This window comes from Garra rufa, chromosome 14 (genome assembly GCF_049309525.1).
Source record: "Garra rufa chromosome 14, GarRuf1.0, whole genome shotgun sequence".
NCBI classification, from domain to species: domain Eukaryota; kingdom Metazoa; phylum Chordata; class Actinopteri; order Cypriniformes; family Cyprinidae; genus Garra; species Garra rufa.
In genome coordinates this window covers 9,378,833-9,399,818 of record NC_133374.1, presented here as the reverse complement: position 1 = coordinate 9,399,818, position 20,986 = coordinate 9,378,833, and the positions used below count along the sequence as shown (strand labels likewise).

General features: G+C 40.2%; 1 protein-coding gene across 1 annotated transcript; it reads right to left on the bottom strand.

Annotated features, from left to right (window-relative positions):
• Nucleotides 1-16,421: 16,421 nt before the first annotated feature.
• Nucleotides 16,422-18,025, bottom strand: LOC141285308 (chymotrypsin-like protease CTRL-1). Its single transcript, XM_073818335.1, has 6 exons — nt 17,792-18,025; nt 17,591-17,670; nt 17,419-17,500; nt 17,037-17,217; nt 16,746-16,876; nt 16,422-16,583 (listed from the first exon to the last, which is right to left on the bottom strand). Exons 1-6 carry the CDS (start codon nt 18,023-18,025, stop codon nt 16,422-16,424), a joined length of 870 nt encoding a protein of 289 aa, XP_073674436.1.
• Nucleotides 18,026-20,986: the final 2,961 nt, after the last annotated feature.

Here is a 20,986-nt window from a genome sequence, read left to right as displayed (position 1 = left end):
CAACTTTTATCATGTTGCCATGGCAACGTGTCAAACTTTAACTTTAGCTTTTTGTGTTTTGGAGCCACTTAAAATACTCAGAATTTCATGAAACTTCACACACACATCTGTATTAATGATATTTAGACACTGATAAAAGCCCATATATGGGCGTGGAGCAGGCGCTCCATAGCGCCACCTTTTGACAAAAGTTGGGGGTTTAGTTTGTCCTACAGTCACCAAACTCGGTACATATATTGATCTCATCAAGCCAGAAACATTTCTAATTTACACCCATTAGCTACGGTCGACAGGAAGTCGGCTATTTTGATTTGAATGTGGATATTTGGAAAAATCAGGCTGTGGAATTTTATATACTTCTCTCGGGAAAACCAACCAATTCACACCAAACTTGTTTGACATGATGCCAACATTCTGAAGATGCTAAATTGCGAGCAGATTTAGGATATCTTGAACGGTGTTGATGTGGTAATTGATTGAAATCGGAGTAAAAAAAGATAGCCGTAATTTTATTATATCTTTAAAGTGCACCATCCAAAGTCTTTGAAACTTTTTTCATACAGACTACTAGTCATTCTGATCAGACACCGTTCATTTCATAATTATACAAAGATCTATGAATTAATGAAAATTAAAAAACAAATCTGATCCCTCTCTGCTCTGCACTTATGTGTGTGCGTGGTAAGTGGGTGTGTGTTTTTTGAGTGTTAGGGTGAGAGTGGGGAGGGGGGATGGGTGGAAAGAGAGAGTCAGAGAGGAGGAGATAGAAGGGAATATTTAAACTCTGTGTTGTTTATTCATTAGGATGTGAATTAGGGTTGGGTATTGTGACCAATTTGGCAATTCGACAACAACTTTTATTTTAAATGAATACTGTAACAAGAAGTCATAAATATGTGCATCCAATGTACACCATGTAAACAAACTGCAAAATGCACATTACTGTAAAAAAAATAAAAAGACTAAATGTGCAACAGTGAAATCTATTAAGAACTTCAAACATGTTTAAGAAATAAAACATTTTTCTAAATTCAAATCAGGCCCATCATAAAGCCCTTGTCTGCATATACATAACATTCTAACTGTCCATAAAACTAACAGTTCTTAACTACAGCCTAATCATTTTTGATCGCCAGATTTTTTTTGCAAAAAATTTACACCCATTAGCTACGACCAACAGGAAGTCAGCTATTTTGATTTGAATGTGGATTTTTGGAAAAATATAGCTGTGAATAAATTCATATCACTCATAGCAGAATCAGACAGTGCACACCAAACTTTGTCAACATGATGCCAAGATACTGAGGATGTTAAAATGTGAACGGCTTTGGGATATCTTGAACGGTGTTGATGTGGTGATTTATGAAAGTAACAGTAAAAAAGATGGAGAGTTATTTCCATATATCTTTAAATTGCATTATTCTAACTCATCAAAACTTTTTACATATAAAGAACAAGAAATTCTTAGGAAATATGTGTAGTTTCAAAATGTTATCATGCTCAGAGGCCCCAAAAACATTAAAAGTGTCATATAAATTTGTCAGATTAAAGCTCTAGTACCAGGGATGAACACTAGAGGTCCTCATAAGATAAGGAATCGTTTGAACTATAATGCTATTTGGCTCATTCTCAGTGTATAAGAATGAAAATAATCCATAGAATCAGTTGATATATACTGTACTGTCAGTGTACTTTTACATAATTATTTTGTATAGGTGCTTAAAGAGCATTAAAATCTTTTTTTAATCTTTTAAGGAAAAATTATATGATTTATATACAGATACACAATCTCACTGATAGAATGAAAAATCTTATAAGTATGACACTATACTGCTCAGTTCACTTAATTAGAATGAGAAACAAATACATCAACTAAGTTAATATGTATTTATTTTTAATATATTTGTTTATAATTATTTCACAGATGCTTATAGATCATTAAAATAATATTTAAAAATGGTTGTAGATCATAAAACATGGTAACTATTTAAAATAGGGTCTCTTTTGTTAACAATGGTTAATGAACTAACAAACACGAACGAACAACGGACAATATATTTGTACTCGATTTTCTTCAAACTTCATCAGAATGATGTAATAACACGGCCGATGAGAGTCTGTAAAGGCGTCCCTGATGCATCAAATGCTGTTTCCATGGCAAATAAATAAAAATAAAAAATTCAAATATTTGTTTCCTGTGTTTTTGAGGCAGATAGCGTGCCTAGAATTTCATTTTCCATTTTCAGTTTTCAATGATTTATTATATATTTAAAGTGCAGCATCCTAACTCTTTGAAACTTTTTTCATACAAATAACTATTCATTCTGATCAAACACAGTTCATTTCATAATTATACAAAACTCCACGATTGAAAGAAAATTAAAAAAAATATCTGATCTCACTCTGCTCTGCACTCTATGTGTGTGTTTGTGTGGTAAGTGGCTGAGTGTAAGGAGGGGGGATGGGTGGCAAGAGAAAGAGTCAGACAGGAGGAGAGACAGTTAGGGTTAGTCCAAAGGGTTACTGTGAATGCATGTGCCAACTGGGCACCGTTTTCCTGATGCTATCGGGATGGCGACTGCCAGACGGCGAGGGCCCGGTCAACGCTGCTTGCAGCTTTAATTATTATTATTATTTCATCAATGTTTTGGGTAATTTCGGGGCCCTTAACATACACGAAAACTCTTGAAACTTTGCACACACATTGGAACCTGCGGCCATCAGGGCCGGACCAACTTTGACATGGGGGGGTCACCTGGGGGGGGCGTGGCACAGCATGAAAAAAAAATACATTTGAGGGACTCTGGAGCGCACACCGGTTGACCTACAGTTATCAAAATTCATACACATATAGACCTCATCGGGCTGAAAAACTTTCATGCTCAAAGTCAGTGCTTCACCCTACAGGAAGTCAGCTATTCAGGGATGTCTAAAAAGCGCATGCAATGGAATTTGAAATACTCCTCCTAGACCTTTCCACCGATGGCCACCAAACTCGGTCAGCATGATCTCAAGACATTGGGGACGCAAAATTGCCAGGGGATTTTTGATATCTCGAACGGTTTGGCCGTGGCGGGGCGACAAAGTTATGGCGAGAAATGAGAAACAGGAAGTGTCTAATAACTTTAACACACTTTGTCTGATTTTGACCAAACTTCAGCAGTTTGTTCATCTTATGATGCCGATCACAGAGATGTGACTATTAGGAGTCAAAGTTATAGCGCCACCAACTGGCAGCACAAAGCGCAACATTTTCTAAATGCTTTTAAATCAACCTCTTAATTTTACTCAATTTGCTTCAAACTTCATCTCAATAATGTTGAAACATGGCCAATGAGAATCTGTGAATTGCATTATCGATAACTTTTATCATGTTGCCATGGCAACGTATCAAACTTTAACTTTAGCTTTTTGTGTTTTGGAGCCACTTAAAATACTCAGAATTTCATGAAACTTCACACACACATCTGTATTAATGATATTTAGACACTGATAAAAGCCCATAAATGGGTGTGGAGCAGGCGCTCCATAGCGCCACCTTTTGACAAAAGTTGGGGGTTTAGTTTGTCCTACAGTCACCAAACTCGGTACATATATTGATCTCATCAAGCCAGAAACATTTCTAATTTACACCCATTAGCTACGATCGACAGGAAGTCAGCTATTTTGATTTGAATGTGGATATTTGGAAAAATCAGGCTGTGGAATTTTATATACTTCTCTCGGGAAAACCAACCAATTCACACCAAACTTTTTTGACATGATGCCAACATTCTGAAGATGCTAAATTGCGAGCAGATTTAGGATATCTTGAACGGTGTTGATGTGGTGATTGATTGAAATCGGAGTAAAAAAAGATAGCCGTAATTTTATTATATCTTTAAAGTGCAGCATCCAAAGTCTTTGAAACTTTTTTCATACAGACTACTAGTCATTCTGATCAGACACCGTTCATTTCATAATTATACAAAGATCTATGAATTAATGAAAATTAAAAAACAAATCTGATCCCTCTCTGCTCTGCACTTATGTGTGTGCGTGGTAAGTGGGTGTGTGTTTGTTGAGTGTTAGGGTGAGAGTGGGGAGGGGGGATGGGTGGAAAGAGAGAGTCAGAGAGGAGGAGATAGAAGGGAATATTTAAACTCTTGGTTGTTTATTCATTAGGATGTGAATTAGGGCTGGGTATTGTGACCAATTTAGCAATTCGATTCGATTCTTATTTTTATGGTTTCGATTCAATTCGATTCGATATCGATTAGCTATCAATATTTCATTTAAAATGTTAGTTTTGCAGACATGGGATCCATATTTTGATATAAATGCTGGTAACTTAAAACTCCCCTACTTAAGTGTATTACTGAAATACACATCTACATTAATAATAGGGTGCACACAGTTGTTTATTTTAAACAACTTTTATTTTAAATGAATACTGTAACAAGAAGTCATAAATATGTGCATCCAATGTACACCATGTAAACAAACTGCAAAATGTACATTACTGTAAAAAAATAAAAAGACTAAATGTGCAACAGTGAAATCTATTAAGAACTTCAAACATGTTTAAGAAATAAAACATTTTTCTAAATTCAAATCAGGCCCATCATAAAGCCCTTGTCTGCATATACAAAACATTCTAACTGTCCATAAAACTAACAGTTCTTAACTACAGCCTAATCATTTTTGATCACCAGATTTTTTTTGCAAAAAATTTATACCCATTAGCTACGACCAACAGGAAGTGTCACGGATTGGTCAGGTTCTGCACCCACAATCACTCCCAGATCACCGTCACCTGAGTATTGATTAATGAACACCTGCACGTAATCATCACCAACACATAAAAGACACTCTCCACACACCACTCATTGTCCGGGCTCGTTCCAGAGAAAGCGGACTTCCAGTAACTCTTGGCGAGTATCACTATCGAGATTACTTACCCAATTGTACTTACCTTATCTCTGTCTCGTTCCAGTCTTCCAAGCGCCAGTCCTCTGTGTCTTCTCAGTATCCTGTCATTAGCGGTGTGTGGCCGTAAGCTGACTTCCGCGTCAGCGGAGGGTGGTGGATCCACGAACTCTCTGAACCCCTCTGGCTTTCGTTCTTGGAATCCTCCAGTCTCGCCACCTAAAACGGAAAGGACCTGTTACTCTCTTCACGTTACCATCCAGCTCAGTATTCATCACTTCAAGTCTTGCTCACCTTCACGAACTCACCATTCACCTCCGGCACTGCTGCTTGTATAAATAAAACACCATTTGTATAACACTTACCTTCTTGTCCCGTCTGCTTCATAACAGAAGCCCGGACCCATAACAGTAAGCAGCATGAGTGCTCAGGATCCATTCCAGGAACTGGTGGATAATCTGCGGAAGGTTTTGTTGTCATCCCCATCTGTCACCCCTTCCGCACCACCGGCACCCATACCTCCATGCACTTCTTCGGAACCACCATCCAGTCCCATGGCCCGACCAGCGCCCTACGCTGGCGGGGCGGAGGAGTGCAATGGATTTCTACTGCAATGTTCTCTTGTCTTTACTATGCAACCAGCGCTCTATCCTACAGACCAGTCTAAAATAGCGTTTATCACCTCTCTTCTCACAGGACCAGCTTTGAAGTGGGCCGAATCGATGTGGCAGCAAAGCGGGCCGACCACTCGTTCCATCCAGGCATTCATCAATCACTTCAAAGAGGTGTTCAACCGTACAGACGGGGAAGTATCAGCGGGTGAGCAGCTCTATCACTTATCACAAGGATCGATGTCCACTCATGAGTATGCTTTACGGTTTCGAACCCTAGCCGCTGCCAGTGGATGGAACGAGCGGTCGTTGCTGACCACCTATCGTCTCGGGCTCGAACCCCGTCTTCGCCTCCAACTAGCTGCGTTGGATGACGCTATGGGTCTGGAGCGTTTCATACAGCAATCCATCAGATGTTCTGACCGCATGCAATCATATCATACTCTCTCCGATGTCTCTCCTAATGCACTCCTCCGCCCAGTGGAGACCGCCAGCCCTCCAGAACCAGAGCCGATGATACTTGAATCTGGTAGACTATCATCCGCTGAGCGACAGAGAAGGCTGACCCGGGGTCTGTGTCTCTATTGTGGAGCCAGTGGGCATGTTCGGATGAAATGCCCCCTTCGTCCTGTTCCTACCGCGGTGAGTGTCATCCAATCCGAAGTTGAAAAGATGTATCCTCTGTCTACATGTGTTCAGTTAACCACCTCCACATCTTCTGTCATAGCCCACGCTCTCATCGACTCCGGGTCAGCGGGGAACTTCATCTCGGGGAGCCTCTGTCGCCAGTTACAGCTCCGAACCGAAGCTTCGTCGAGCGTCTACCAGATTCAGCCCATAACACGTTCCATCACAGCACGACCCCGTATCCATCGTAAATGCCAACCCATCCACCTTCAGATAGGAGCTCTTCACCAAGAACTCATCCAACTTCTGGTTCTGGAGGGGGCCACCATGGACATCATCTTGGGGCGCCCGTGGCTGGTGAAGCACAATCCCATCATCTCTTGGGGCAATGGAGAGGTAATCCGGTGGGGTCATGACTGTTTTCCAGAGTGCTTTCCAGAAGCTCCACGCCCTATACCAAGACCCATTCCTGTCTGCGCCACATCCATCGAGAGCCCTTTGGAGCAACGATCCACCGAGGTTCCGGATACCTACTCCTCTTTCCAGGACGTCTTCTGCCCCAAGAGAGCTTCCCAGCTACCTCCCCATCGGCCATGGGACTGCGCCATAGACCTGATTCCTGATGCTCCTTTGCCCAGAGGAAGGATCTACCCGTTGTCACTTCCGGAGACTAAGGCCATGGAGGAGTATATTCACGAGGCTCTCCAGCAAGGATACATTCGTCCCTCCACTTCTCCCGCTGCATCCAGCTTCTTTTTCGTGGCGAAAAAGGATGGAGGGCTGCGGCCGTGTATTGACTACCGCATCCTGAATCAAGCCACAGTCAAGTTCAAATATCCCCTTCCTCTCGTCCCAGCGGCCCTCGAACAACTCCGGTCAGCCACCATCTTCACGAAATTGGACCTCCGCAGCGCTTACAATCTGGTGAGAATACGGAAGGGGGATGAGTGGAAGACGGCCTTCGTGACCCCTACAGGCCACTATGAGTATTGCGTCATGCCCTATGGCCTGGTCAACGCCCCTTCCGTATTCCAAAACTTCATGCATGAAGTCCTCCGGGAGTTTCTCCATCGGTCAGTAATTGTCTACATTGACGATATCCTCATCTACTCCCGGAGTGAGACTGAACACATCCACCACGTTGCGGAGGTCCTCCAGAAACTCAGGGAACACCAACTCTTCTTGAAAGCAGAAAAATGTTCATTCCACCTTCCATCCGTTCAATTCCTGGGATACATCATCGACCGTGAGGGTATTCGTATGGACGAGAGGAAGGTGTCATCTGTCATGTCCTGGCCTAAACCCTCTTCTGTCAAAGAACTCCAGAGATTCCTCGGTTTTGCTAATTTCTACCGCCGTTTCATTCAAGGTTATAGTATCATCACAACTCCATTAACCAACCTACTCAAAGGAAAACCAACTAAACTTACCTGGAACCCCGAAGCCGCCGCAGCCTTCCAATCCCTCAAGGACGCCTTCACCCAGACTCCTATTCTGCGCCATCCAGATCCAGACCTTCCTTTCGTGGTGGAGGTGGATGCATCTACCTCGGGAGTCGGAGCGGTTCTCTCCCAACATCACGGAACTCCACGTTTACTCCATCCATGTGCCTACTTCTCCCGGAAGTTCAGCCCGGCGGAGAAGAACTATGACATCGGCAACCGGGAACTTCTCGCCATCAAGCTCGCCCTGGAGGAGTGGCGACACTGGTTGGAGGGAGCCAATCATCCTTTCCTGGTACTCACAGATCATAAAAACCTCCAATACCTCCGTGATGCAAAAAGGCTGTGCCCACGTCAGGCCAGGTGGGCACTGTTCTTTTCAAGGTTCCACTTCTCCATCTCCTATCGTCCCGGTCCAAAAAATATAAGAGCAGATGCCCTGTCTAGAATCCACGACTCCACTGATTCCACTGAACCTCCCAGCAATATCCTCCCACAAGACATCTTCATCAACCCCATCGAATGGTCTGCTCCCCCTAGTGTCGCTACTCCTGCTCCTCGCCCTCCGCCGGGCTGCCCTCCTGATCGACGTTACATTCCTAGGACACAACGGGTAGATCTCATTCGCTCCATCCACACTTCCCTGGGCACTGGACATCCCGGGACCAACAACACCCTCTCGCTGCTATCCGAGCGCTTCTGGTGGCCTGGGATGGCAAGGGATGTGCAGCGGTTCATCCAGGGGTGCAAGGAGTGTGCCATGTCCAAAAGTCCCAGGCATTTGCCCGCAGGTAAACTCCATCCCTTGCCAATCCCGAACCGCCCCTGGTCACACCTGGGAGTGGATTTTATGACGGACTTACCAGCATCGGATGAAAACACCTGCATCTTTGTCATAGTGGATCGATTCTCCAAGTTCTGCAAGTTACTGCCCCTGAAAGGACTACCCACTGCCTTTGAAGCAGCCCAACTCCTGTTCAATCACGTCTTCCGTCAGTATGGAATACCTGAGGATATTGTATCGGACCGCGGTCCTCAGTTTATCTCCCGTCTATGGAAATCCTTCTTCCGTCTCCTAGGTGTGACCGTCAGCCTCTCCTCTGGCTATCATCCGCAGTCCAATGGCCAGACGGAGAGGAAAATCCAGGAAGTGGGGCGGTTCCTCCGGACCTTCTGCCACAACCACCAGAACTCCTGGAACCAGTTCCTGGGCTGGGCAGAGTATGCCCAAAATTCACTGCGGCAACCGTCCACCGGCCTCACACCATTCCAGTGCGTTCTCGGATTCCAACCACCGCTATTTCCCTGGAATGGTGAACCATCTGAGGTCCCCGCAGTGGATCTCTGGTTCCGGGAGAGCGAGAGGGTCTGGGACGAAGCACATCACCACCTACAGAGGGCAGTACGCAGACAGAAAGCCTTCGCGGATCGGAGGAGGGCCCCAGCCCCAGAATTCAGGCCAGGCGATCAAGTGTGGCTTTCCACTCGAGATATCCGTCTGCGACTGCCCTCCAAGAAATTAAGTCCCAGGTTTGTTGGTCCCTTCAACATCCTGGAACAGGTCAACCCCGTCACCTACAGGCTTCAACTCCCACCTGAATATCGCATTCACCCCACCTTCCATGTCTCACTACTGAAACCATTTCATCCACCTCTCACTCTCTCCACAGAACCTGACCACGAAGAAGAACCTCCTCCCCCCCTCATGCTGGAAGATGGAGCCGTCTACTCCGTCCGGGAGATTCTCCGGTCTCGTCGTCGTGGTGGTCTACTCGAGTACCTGGTTGACTGGGAGGGTTATGGACCAGAGGAGAGGTCATGGGTCCCAAGAGATGATATTCTAGATCCCACGCTCACTGAGGAGTTCCACGCTAGTCATCCTGAGTTTCCTGCACCCCGAGGACGAGGTAGACCACCACGGCGCAAGAGACTTCGGCCCTCAGGAGCGGGCCCTGGGGAGGGGGGTAGTGTCACGGATTGGTCAGGTTCTGCACCCACAATCACTCCCAGATCACCGTCACCTGAGTATTGATTAATGAACACCTGCACGTAATCATCACCAACACATAAAAGACACTCTCCACACACCACTCATTGTCCGGGCTCGTTCCAGAGAAAGCGGACTTCCAGTAACTCTTGGCGAGTATCACTATCGAGATTACTTACCCAATTGTACTTACCTTATCTCTGTCTCGTTCCAGTCTTCCAAGCGCCAGTCCTCTGTGTCTTCTCAGTATCCTGTCATTAGCGGTGTGTGGCCGTAAGCTGACTTCCGCGTCAGCGGAGGGTGGTGGATCCACGAACTCTCTGAACCCCTCTGGCTTTCGTTCTTGGAATCCTCCAGTCTCGCCACCTAAAACGGAAAGGACCTGTTACTCTCTTCACGTTACCATCCAGCTCAGTATTCATCACTTCAAGTCTTGCTCACCTTCACGAACTCACCATTCACCTCCGGCACTGCTGCTTGTATAAATAAAACACCATTTGTATAACACTTACCTTCTTGTCCCGTCTGCTTCATAACAGGAAGTCAGCTATTTTGATTTGAATGTGGATTTTTGGAAAAATATAGCTGTGAATAAATTCATATCACTCATAGCAGAATCAGACAGTTCACACCAAACTTTGTCAACATGATGCCAAGATACTGAAGATGTTAAAATGTGAACGGCTTTGGGATATCTTGAACGGTGTTGATGTGGTGATTTATGAAAGTAACAGTAAAAAAGATGAAGAGTTATTTCCATATATCTTTAAATTGCATTATTCTAACTCATCAAAACTTTTTACATATAAAGAACAAGAAATTCTTAGGAAATACGTGTAGTTTCAAAAGGTTATCATGCTCAGAGGCCCCAAAAACATTAAAAGTGTCATATAAATTTGTCAGATTAAAGCTCTAGTACCAGGGATGAACACTAGAGGTCCTCATAAGATAAGGAATCGTTTGAACAATAATGCTATTTAGCTCATTCTCAGTGTATAAGAATGAAAATAATCCATAGAATCAGTTTATATATACTGTACTGTCAGTGTACTTTTACATAATTATTTTGTATAGGTGCTTAAAGAGCATTAAAATCTTTTATTAATCTTTTAAGGAAAACTTATATGATTTATATACATATATACAATCTCACTGATAGAATAAAAAATCTTATAAGTATGACACTATACTGCTCAGTTCACTTAATTAGAATGAGAAACAAATACATCAACTAAGTTAATATGTATTTATTTTTAATAAATTTGTTTATAATTATTTCACAGATGCTTATAGATCATTAAAATAATATTTAAAAATGGTTGTAGATCATAAAACATGGTAACTATTTAAAATAGGGTCTCTTTTGTTAACAATGGTTAATGAACTAACACACGAACGAACAACGAACAATATATTTGTATTCGATTTTCTTCAAACTTCATCAGAATGATGTAAAAACACGGCCGATGAGAGTCTGTAAAGGCGTCCCTGATGCATCAAATGCTGCTGCCATGGCAAATAAATAAAAATACAAAATACATTCAAATATTTGTTTCCTGTGTTTGTGAGGCAGATATCGTGCCTAGAATTTCATTTTCCATTTTCAATTTTCAATGATTTATTATATATTTAAAGTGCAGCATCCTAACTCTTTGAAACTTTTTTCATACAAATAACTATTCATTCTGATTAAACACAGTTCATTTCATAATTATACAAAACTCCACGAATGAAAGAAAATTAAAAAACATATCTGATCTCACTCTGCTCTGCACTCTATGTGTGTGTTTGTGTGGTAAGTGGCTGAGTGTAAGGAGGGGGGATGGGTGGCAAGAGAAAGAGTCAGACAGGAGGGGAGACAGTTAGTGTTAGTCCAAAGGGTTACTGTGAATGCATGTGCCAACTGGGCACCGTTTTCCTGATGCTATCGGGATGGCGACTGCCAGACGGCGAGGGCCCGGTCAACGCTGCTTGCAGCTTTAATTTACATTTGTAACTGTAGGTACCACAAACAATTTAATATAGCTAAGTTTGTGTATTTTTACAGGTAGTAAAATACTGTGTGTGCTGCTTATAAACACCAGAGAGATAATGATTCATGAAAAAGATGGTCTTTCTTTACTCATCTCACTTGCACAAAATAAATGCAGTAATAGAAAGTACAGAAACGCACAAAATACACTGAAATACACTGGGAATTATATGCATTTAAAAATTTTGTTGAAATCATCCCCCCGGATCTTCTGCATCCACTCAGCCTGTACGCATGCAGCGTCAACGGGGAATGCGAAGAAACGGTACAAAAATGCACACAACGATGAAGTGCTGAGTCTCCTCTCTTGAATCCTAAAAACACTCAATGTGAAAAAATATCTCTGTGACGACAAAATCATGGATCAGATTCATTACATGTTGTTTAAAGGGCCAAACGGGTCAGCCTCCGAGAAGAGGACATGACCTCCATGAAACTGTGTTTTATTGACAAGTGGTTAGGTTTAGGGGCAGGGGTTGGGTTACGTGCTCGTAAATGTGTCTGTTGTGACTGTTTGCATTGAAAAATCACACCCCAATACATATGCAATAATGGCAATATTATTACCCAATAGATCATTTAATCATGACGATAAAATTCACAGTGCCTTTCGCGTCAGCTTATTGACGCCAAGGGTTTCTTATTTAAAGTAGTGAGGACCCTGCACGTCCAAAAATGACGCTGAAGGGGTACCCTGTGCGTCAAAATGCGACGCCAAAGGCCAAACGTCAATATGTGACGACTTGGGAGTGAGACTGTGTTGCGCGAGCGCACATTCAGCTCTGCAGGCCTGGTGCTATGCGTATTTAAATCTCCTCTGATGCGCATTTTCCTGCATTAGCCAAAATCATGACAGTCAACCACATCCAGTCATATGTGAATTAATGTAAATATTCGCTAAAAACACACAATAAAGACAGCAATGATGCAGTCAGGACTGTGGCACCGGCTTGCTTTGAAATGTATTTGGTTATTGCACCTGATGCGTGTGCGCCCGCTGCGTCTCCCGCACCGAAGTCATTTTAAAAAGTACATAATAACGAAAACAATACCTTACAAATAAAAAGGAGCCGATTTTTATGATCAGAACTTCCTTAAACCAGTGAACCTGTAAACCTTTCAGTCCAAGTAAACGAATGCGTTCAAATAGAATTTCATAATTGCGGGACCCGCGGGTTGAAAAAAAAATCCAACCCGCGCATCAGTATGGGCCAGTACTTCAGGTGAAAACTTCCGGTGATCTGACAGCGAGAGCGAGAGACAACAGCGACCGAGTTCCATTACCACAGAGATATTTTTTCACATTGACTGTTTTTAGGATTCAAGAGAGGAGACTCAGCACTTCATCGTTGTGTGCATTTTTGTACAGTTTCGTCGCATTCCCCGTTGATGCTGCATGCGTACAGGCTGAGTGGATGCAGAAGATCCGGGGGGATAACTTCAACCCCACCAAATTTTTAAATGCATATAATTCCCAGTGTATTTCAGTGTATTTTGTGCGTTTCTGTACTTTCTATTACTGCATTTATTTTGTGCAAGTGAGATGAGTAAAGACCATCTTTTTCATGAATCATTATCTCTCTGGTGTTTATAAGCAGCACACACAGTATTTTACTACCTGTAAAAATGCACAAACTTAGCTATATTAAATTGTTTGTGGTACCTACAGTTACAAATGTAAAATATGTGATGATAATGATCGAGCAATTGATGTAAGGTAAATGAAAATATATGCGCAGAATTGAGAAAATAGTATTAATGGAGATAAATTGTAGACTATCACAGCTAGGCAAACGTGTGAATGTTCACGGTGCATTTTATGCAAACAACTCTAATCGTAGTTGTATATCTATATTTACAGTAGGCATAATTGTCATTGCGTATGCAGCATGAGTCACAATCTTCTGTTCGTGAACAGTTGTATTTCATTCATTATCTGACTATGCATCCGTGCATTTAATTGCCATTGGCTCGTGTGATAGTAATATGGATCTTAGTAGCATTTTTAGTGATACTAGACAATAATAATTGATACCCGCTCGACGGTGTAATTTACTTCCGGGTAAAGATATGATCAGTCAAATGAAATACAATAAATGTACAAATAAATATTACAAATTAAAAAAACGATCGGAAATGCGTCCAATTTTCTATTATTATTATTTGATGACAACAATACATTTGGAAAACAAAATACAGCCATTTCTGCTTTTTTTCTTTTAAACAAAAAACCAAGCTGCACCCTTTTTTAAATTTCATCTTTCATTCCGAAATTGAATAATGAATGAACGAAAAAGTACACGGACCATGTTCTATGGCAAGGGAAAGAAGAAAATGAATTTTCATGAACTGCAATGCTTTTGGTTTTTATACCAATGTTTATGATACATGATAATACAATATTATATTTGTTTTCAATAATATTAAGCAAAAAAGAATGGAATAAATAAAAGTTGTTGGAAAGTATATATAAGGTGTCATTTTTAAGTTCTGTGTTAAAGCTTATAATACTGCAACACCAATTAAATCAACACAAATCAACATTTCAAACAATAAAATTATTAATTATAAGGAAACTTCTAAGTTAGAAATTTCTAAGTTAGATCCACTATTGGATGTTGTTGCCATATGGCAACATATCATAAAGTACCTTAAAAAAAAAAAATTCCCCAATTTTTTTTTACAGCACTTCAAGTTAAGCCATTCTAAGAAAAGAAAAACAGTCAAATATTTTTTTTATAGGTCTATCATAATGCGTGCAGTAGAGGGTTAATTTAATGATCAACGATATATTTGAAAAGGTTAGACCAAGCACTGGGAAGGCGTTGGATGATGGTGCTATATGGAAAAGAGGTAGGAATTTAGGAAATGTAATTAAAGGAGTACAAGAAACTATAAATGAAGTTGAAAGATGGTCAGTAGACTGGGGAATGAAGTTTTCAGTATCAAAATATATCAATATATCAATATATAAAAAAAACTCAAAATATAGTTTGCTCAAGGAAAAAGAAAATTGAACAGATTACATTGAAATTATATGATCAACTGTTAGAAAGAGTGACAGAGTTTTAAATATCTTGGTTTAATCTTTGATGAGAAGATGACTTGGAAACAACATATTAAGAAAACTGAAAATAAATTCAAAAGTGTAATAAATTGTATGACCTCAATAACTAAATATTAATGGGGAGCAAGGAAAAGTGCAATGTTATGTATATATCAAGCCCTAGTACGCTCTAGTATAGATTATGGATGTGCAGTGTATGGTGACTTTAAAAACGAAACAGACTTTTTTGTCTTTTTTGAAAACTAAGACATTCCTTTTTTTTATGGTTTCACTTTCCATTGGACATTTTGAATTGAGCAAGTGAAGAGCCTTTTTCTCAATGAATTAATGTTTTGTTTTTGTTTATTTTTTTTTTCATTATTATTAATGCGGTGAAAACCAAAAAATAAATGTATTGTTTTCCACTTCATTCTTTCCCTCTGATAATTTTGTAGTGCAATTGCTTAAAGGAACTGTATGCAAGAAATGTATTTCAGTTAATCATAAAATGGCCTTGACATGTCACTAGACATTTAGAAATCATGTTCATTTCAAGTACTTATATCACTGACAACAGTGGTCCGGCCAGGATATTGTCATTTAAAAGTGAAAGTTGCAGCCCTCAACTGATGTTGATGTTGTGTTTTGGTCTGAGGCGCCACCCTTCAGCTGTCCACTAATCACGAAGTCAGTAGAGTTTCGTCATCCGGGTTGCCAGCTCTGCTGTAGTTACAGCTGCAGCTACGAACGTGTCGGATAAAACATGTATAACGTTACGAAACCTAAAAGACCTCGTTATGAATCCGAAATACGTCGTGACAAAGTCCGAAATAAAACAAGGATTTGTATAGGAGATGCCTTTTAAAGATGGAGACGGCTGAAAACGGAGAAGAATTTGAAGACAGACGCCAGCGTTGCTAATTTTCTCCTGGACAGGTAAGATTCATCTATGTTTGGCTAACTTACTTGCGTTCATAAAAAGCTTTACCGCACCACTAGCAGGGTATAAAAACAATCTATGTTCCGACTGAAATGTGGTATTACAGTACATCTTTACGAAATATTTGGCTAATTGCCATTAGTAAATTTTTCGATACATTATTACTTCGCAAAATATCTCTCGTGAAGCATAAACATAATTAACAGAAGGAAAAAAAAACTTACTGTGTAGGACTCGTCACTTGCCATTGGAAGCTCCTTGTAGCAGCATACATTCCTGCTGGATCCTGCAGCTTAGCTGGCAACCTCGAGTCGGGGGGAGGGGGAGGGGATACACCATTCTACAGTATTTTGAAAGTGATTGCAGTACCAGTTTTGGCCACAATCCTACATACGGTTCCTTTAAATAACAAAAGTCTGCACACTAAAAAGAAACGTTTTTGTGAAGTGTTATTTGAACCCTTTTTGTTTTCCTGTGTTAGTGTGCAGGTGACAAATTGTGTATTGGTGGTTATTTTTTTCCGGGAATTGATAAAAAAAAATACACCAGGAAGACCTGAAAGGCTTTATTTAATATTTATTGAGATGTGTGCATACATTAGTTCGGCATAACCAATAGTTAATTAAAATAAAAAGAGATGCATTGATATAAGTTAAAAAAGTGCTTTTAATAAATGTATTGCCATCATGTCAGAAGGTATTTTCAGTGTTCAAAGCAGTAGTGTAACAGTGACTATGCAGACACAGTTTGATCACAGGACTAATGAATAAATCTTCAGATTCAGACACAGAAGAACCAAAACTGAGGCATGAGACTCAAGCTGGTGCTCTAGTTTAATCTGATGGTTTCACTGATCCATGTATTAAAGGAAGAGACACGGGTGTAGATGACTGGTCTGTCCTTGACGCAGTCTTCATCACCCCAGGAAACAATGCCCACTTGGTACCAAACACCTGACCTTTCACACATCAGAGGACCACCAGAATCACCCTGCAGTCGACACCAAGAAATCAGTGATTAACATTGTAAGTTAGGACCATTTTATACTGAATGTGAGCTGCTATTTCACATATTTTAAATAATTTATTATGATTTTTTAAATTATTATTATTAGCTTGTGTGTAATGTATGTTCATGCATCTGTATTTATACCTGACAAGACGAGGCTCCAGAGGCTCCAGCACAGATCATGGCATCTGTGATATTGTTCATAACCCAAACCCGCCTACACCGAGTTTGACTCACTATTGGCACAGTGGCCTCCTGCAGGAATTGAGAAATCCCTAAAAGCAAAAGAATAATGAGAGAAAATAAGTGTCTGAATGGTTGACCAAGGACCAACTACTGTTCTCCAAGGACCAGCTCCTGCATCTAGTAAATGCAGGAGTTATAGGTACTTTTAAACCATGTTCTGTTGTACATAGGTGATAAGACTTGACTTACATTCATCTTTAGTTATGCCCCAGCCAGTGATGACACAAAGAGTCCCAGGGTGGATGTGCGGGACGGAGCTAGGCAGACATATAGGAGAGATACGGGATGTAATCTCTACTGAACTGGACAATTTCAGTAGTGCAATATCGTTGTGCATGGTCTGTTTGTTGAAGTCAGGATGAGTGATGACCTGAAAGTATAGAAAGAAATTAATACATTCGTTCAGCTAAGACACATTAAACTGATCAAAAGTGAAAAGACACTTATACTTTTAATTTTGAAAGGAGCATAAAAAACTAAGCATAAATGCAGCCTTGAATGTTTATGTAATTTACAGCCTAAAATCTCGATTTTTAAATGCACATTGCAATAATCACATTAAAGGTGATACCTTTGAAATGTTTTTGACTTGAACAAATTCATCTTTAGAGGCAAGGTCATTCTGTCCAAGGACAACATAGTGATGTGTAGGCCTACAAAGACAGCAACAGAGAAAAGCATGTGTCAAAATTCCTGGATAAATACAATTACAGACAGACTGACTGACAGACTCACTCACTCACTCTACTAAACAGTGGGCAGCAGTAAGGATCCAGTTTTTGTCGATCAGGGAACCAGCACAGATGAGCTCACCACTTGATGTCTGGATCAAATATAAAGAATTTCATGAGTACATTATATGCAGAGAATGAGGCCCCCACCACTAGGATATTCTTAAAAATGAATTCAATAGTATAAACATAGATTGTGTCTTATAACAGTACCTTAATGGAGACCTGCCAGGGCCATGACTGAATAACCAGATTTCCCCCAACAAGATGTATTACATCTTCTGGCAGATTTTGTGCCCGATATTTTGCTAGATCCTTGGGTAGATCCTCAGGTAGATCCTCGGGTAGATCCTTAGGTAGATCCTCAGCAACACTTATAGATCTTTTGAACATGAGGTCATGTGCCGGGTGACTAATAAATGGACGTACCCCGCATCCTATTACCATAGTTCATAAAGAAAGGCATGAGAAAAGTAGGTAACGCTTTAGATTACAGCCCGCAAAGAACTACGTAAGTAAACTGAATTTACGGTGTAAGTTTCTGTAATTATAGTGTACCTATATATAACGAACATGTAGGTATAAGGGAAGAATATGTTAAATTTGGGTAATTAGGGGGTAACATACCAGATATGCAACATGCAAAGAACTACATAAGTATACTGAAATTACGGTGTACGTTTCTGTAATTATAATGTACCTACAGTATTAAAGCAAGTACGTGTAGGGAGAACATATGTTACATTTTGATAATTGGAATAACAACCAGATATGCGACCTGCAAAAAACTGTAAGCAAACCTACGTTACGGTGTTAACAGGTATCTCTATTACTGTGCCAGGCATAAATCATACGTTTGGTGTATCTACACGTAAGCTTTTTTAAATTACTGGTAAAATACACTCTTGTTCCATGTAATTACAGGGTAAGTGCGCCATCTGCGGGCTGTAAATTAAAGTGGCGATTGTTCCGCTCTTGTTCAAAGAAGTTACAGGGTAGGTACACAATACATAGCAACGTGACCTCATAATAATTCGTATGTATTTTACGTAAAATGTGGTTCTACAAAACATACATTTATTTACAGACACTAAACTATAGGTCTACATAATGTTATCAAGACTACACTTTAAACCCTTAAAATACATAAAATTTCTGCAATCGTTTAATCATTCATGTAATATTAACTTCGTTTGCCGTGGTGGGACACATAAGGCGTTTTCTCTGACATGCTGTGACTAATAACAGAACCATAAAATACACGGAACACGCATCTTAATTACAAAATGAAACAATTTTATTCGTGTGCTGTAACCCAGATCTTCAGAATCCATACGATTTGCGAGGACCAGACCCAATTTCAAGCCTTTATCCGGCGATCTTCATCTGCATCTCGAACAGCGAGTCCAGCAGCATCAGCCATAAACCCGTGCTGTAGTGAATTTTGCGACAGGAAAATCGGACGTTCATTGGCTCTCGCCTGCATTCGTCACAGATTACGACATGCCGTTTTTCTGGTGAAATGTGTTGAAATGATGCGTGGGCGCCTTTGAGGAGTGGATCAAGACAATAATCTGAATAATATTTTCAGCAATTAACCATTTAAATTCTGCTCTCATCCTACTGCACCTCAAACCTACAGTATTCCGCCAGAGAGGACTGTGGCTGCAGACGCATCGTTATTTGGATTACTTTTTTGTACAGCTGTTGACATTTTTGCAATAAATAAATGATTATGATTGCACTTTCCTGTCTTTTATATTTTTATTACTGTACAGTCATAGTTAACGTTAGGTTTAGTGGTAGGAGTGAGATTAGCAACTTAAAAAAATATGTTCAGATATATTTTAGATATATTTTCAGATTGTGCGTATATGTATTGTACCTACTCTGTAACTTCGTTGAACAAGGGGGTAACAATCGCCACTTTAATTTACAGCCCGCAGATGTCTACTTACCCTGTAACTTCTTTGAACAAGAGCGGAACAATCGCCACTTTAATTTACAGCCCGCAGATGGCGCACTTACCCTGTAATTACATGGAACAAGAGTGTATTTTACCAGTAATTTAAAAAAGCTTACGTGTAGATACACCAAACGTATGATTTATGCCTGGCACAGTAATAGATACCTGTTAACACCGTAACGTAGGTTTGCTTACAGTTTTTTTGCAGGTCGCATATCTGGTTGTTATTCCAATTATCAAAATGTAACATATGTTCTCCCTACACGTACGTGCTTTAATACTGTAGTACATTATAATTACAGAAACGTACACCGTAATTTCAGTATACTTATGTAGTTCTTTGCATGTTGCATATCTGGTATGTTACCCCCTAATTACCCAAATTTAACATATTCTTCCCTTATACCTACATGTTCGTTATATATAGGTACACTATAATTACAGAAACTTACACCGTAAATTCAGTTTACTTACGTAGTTCTTTGCGGGCTGTAATCTAAAGCGTTACCGAAAAGTATCACAATATGTAAACCTAGAAGGACAGTGACTATATACTCATAAAAACTCACCCAGAGTGGAAGCCACCAAAGTCAAGAAGCTAATGATCCAGATCATGTTGTACACAAGCAGCTAATGTGTTGCTGATGTAATCCTCTCTCCTGCTTTATATTCTCTCTAGCATCTGTTAAATTTTGCAATGCATACAGGTGTTCCATGCAGTTAGGAGGAGCTCTGGAATGTTTGTATTTGTCATATGAAGAAAAGAACAATACAAATTTTAATTATTCTTTTCCTCATGCCACTGATTGTAATAGGTGGATCAGCCAAACAAAAACAAAGGGTTATCACCTGTCTTTTTGAAAACAAACTTATATTCTAATTACATTTCTTTCTCTATGAATGCGTTCAGTTACAGAAATGAGAGTGTTGCATATAAAGCAGGCCTTTCTGAAATGTTCTGAAAACTTCTAACATACCTTTACATTCCTTTTAGAATGAGATGAGACATGAGAAAACATGTGAGAAGATATTTACCTGAGTCATACAGAAAACTTTGAATGAATGAACTGTAAAGCAAAGGTGTAAAAAAAGCCTCCCTGTGGAATAATTATGAATAATGAGTATAACAGCTAACTGAACAAGTTACAAGGCCTCCTCTCCGCTTACAACACCGGTTTCTTACAACACAATTACAACACATTTTGTTTGTAATTATAGCATGACTAACCTTGTAACTATTAAATAATAGCTTACCAACAGAATTACAGATTTGGAAACATGATGATAAGTTAATATGCTAATGCTGCGTTGATATAAATGATATACATGATATATGAAGTTATAAGTTGGTCTCATCTGGCACACCTAGTCAATGTGAGTTGATAAGAAGCCTGTTTGAGATGCAGCAAGTTGACATAAATCAAATTTTGTGTTGATTTTTG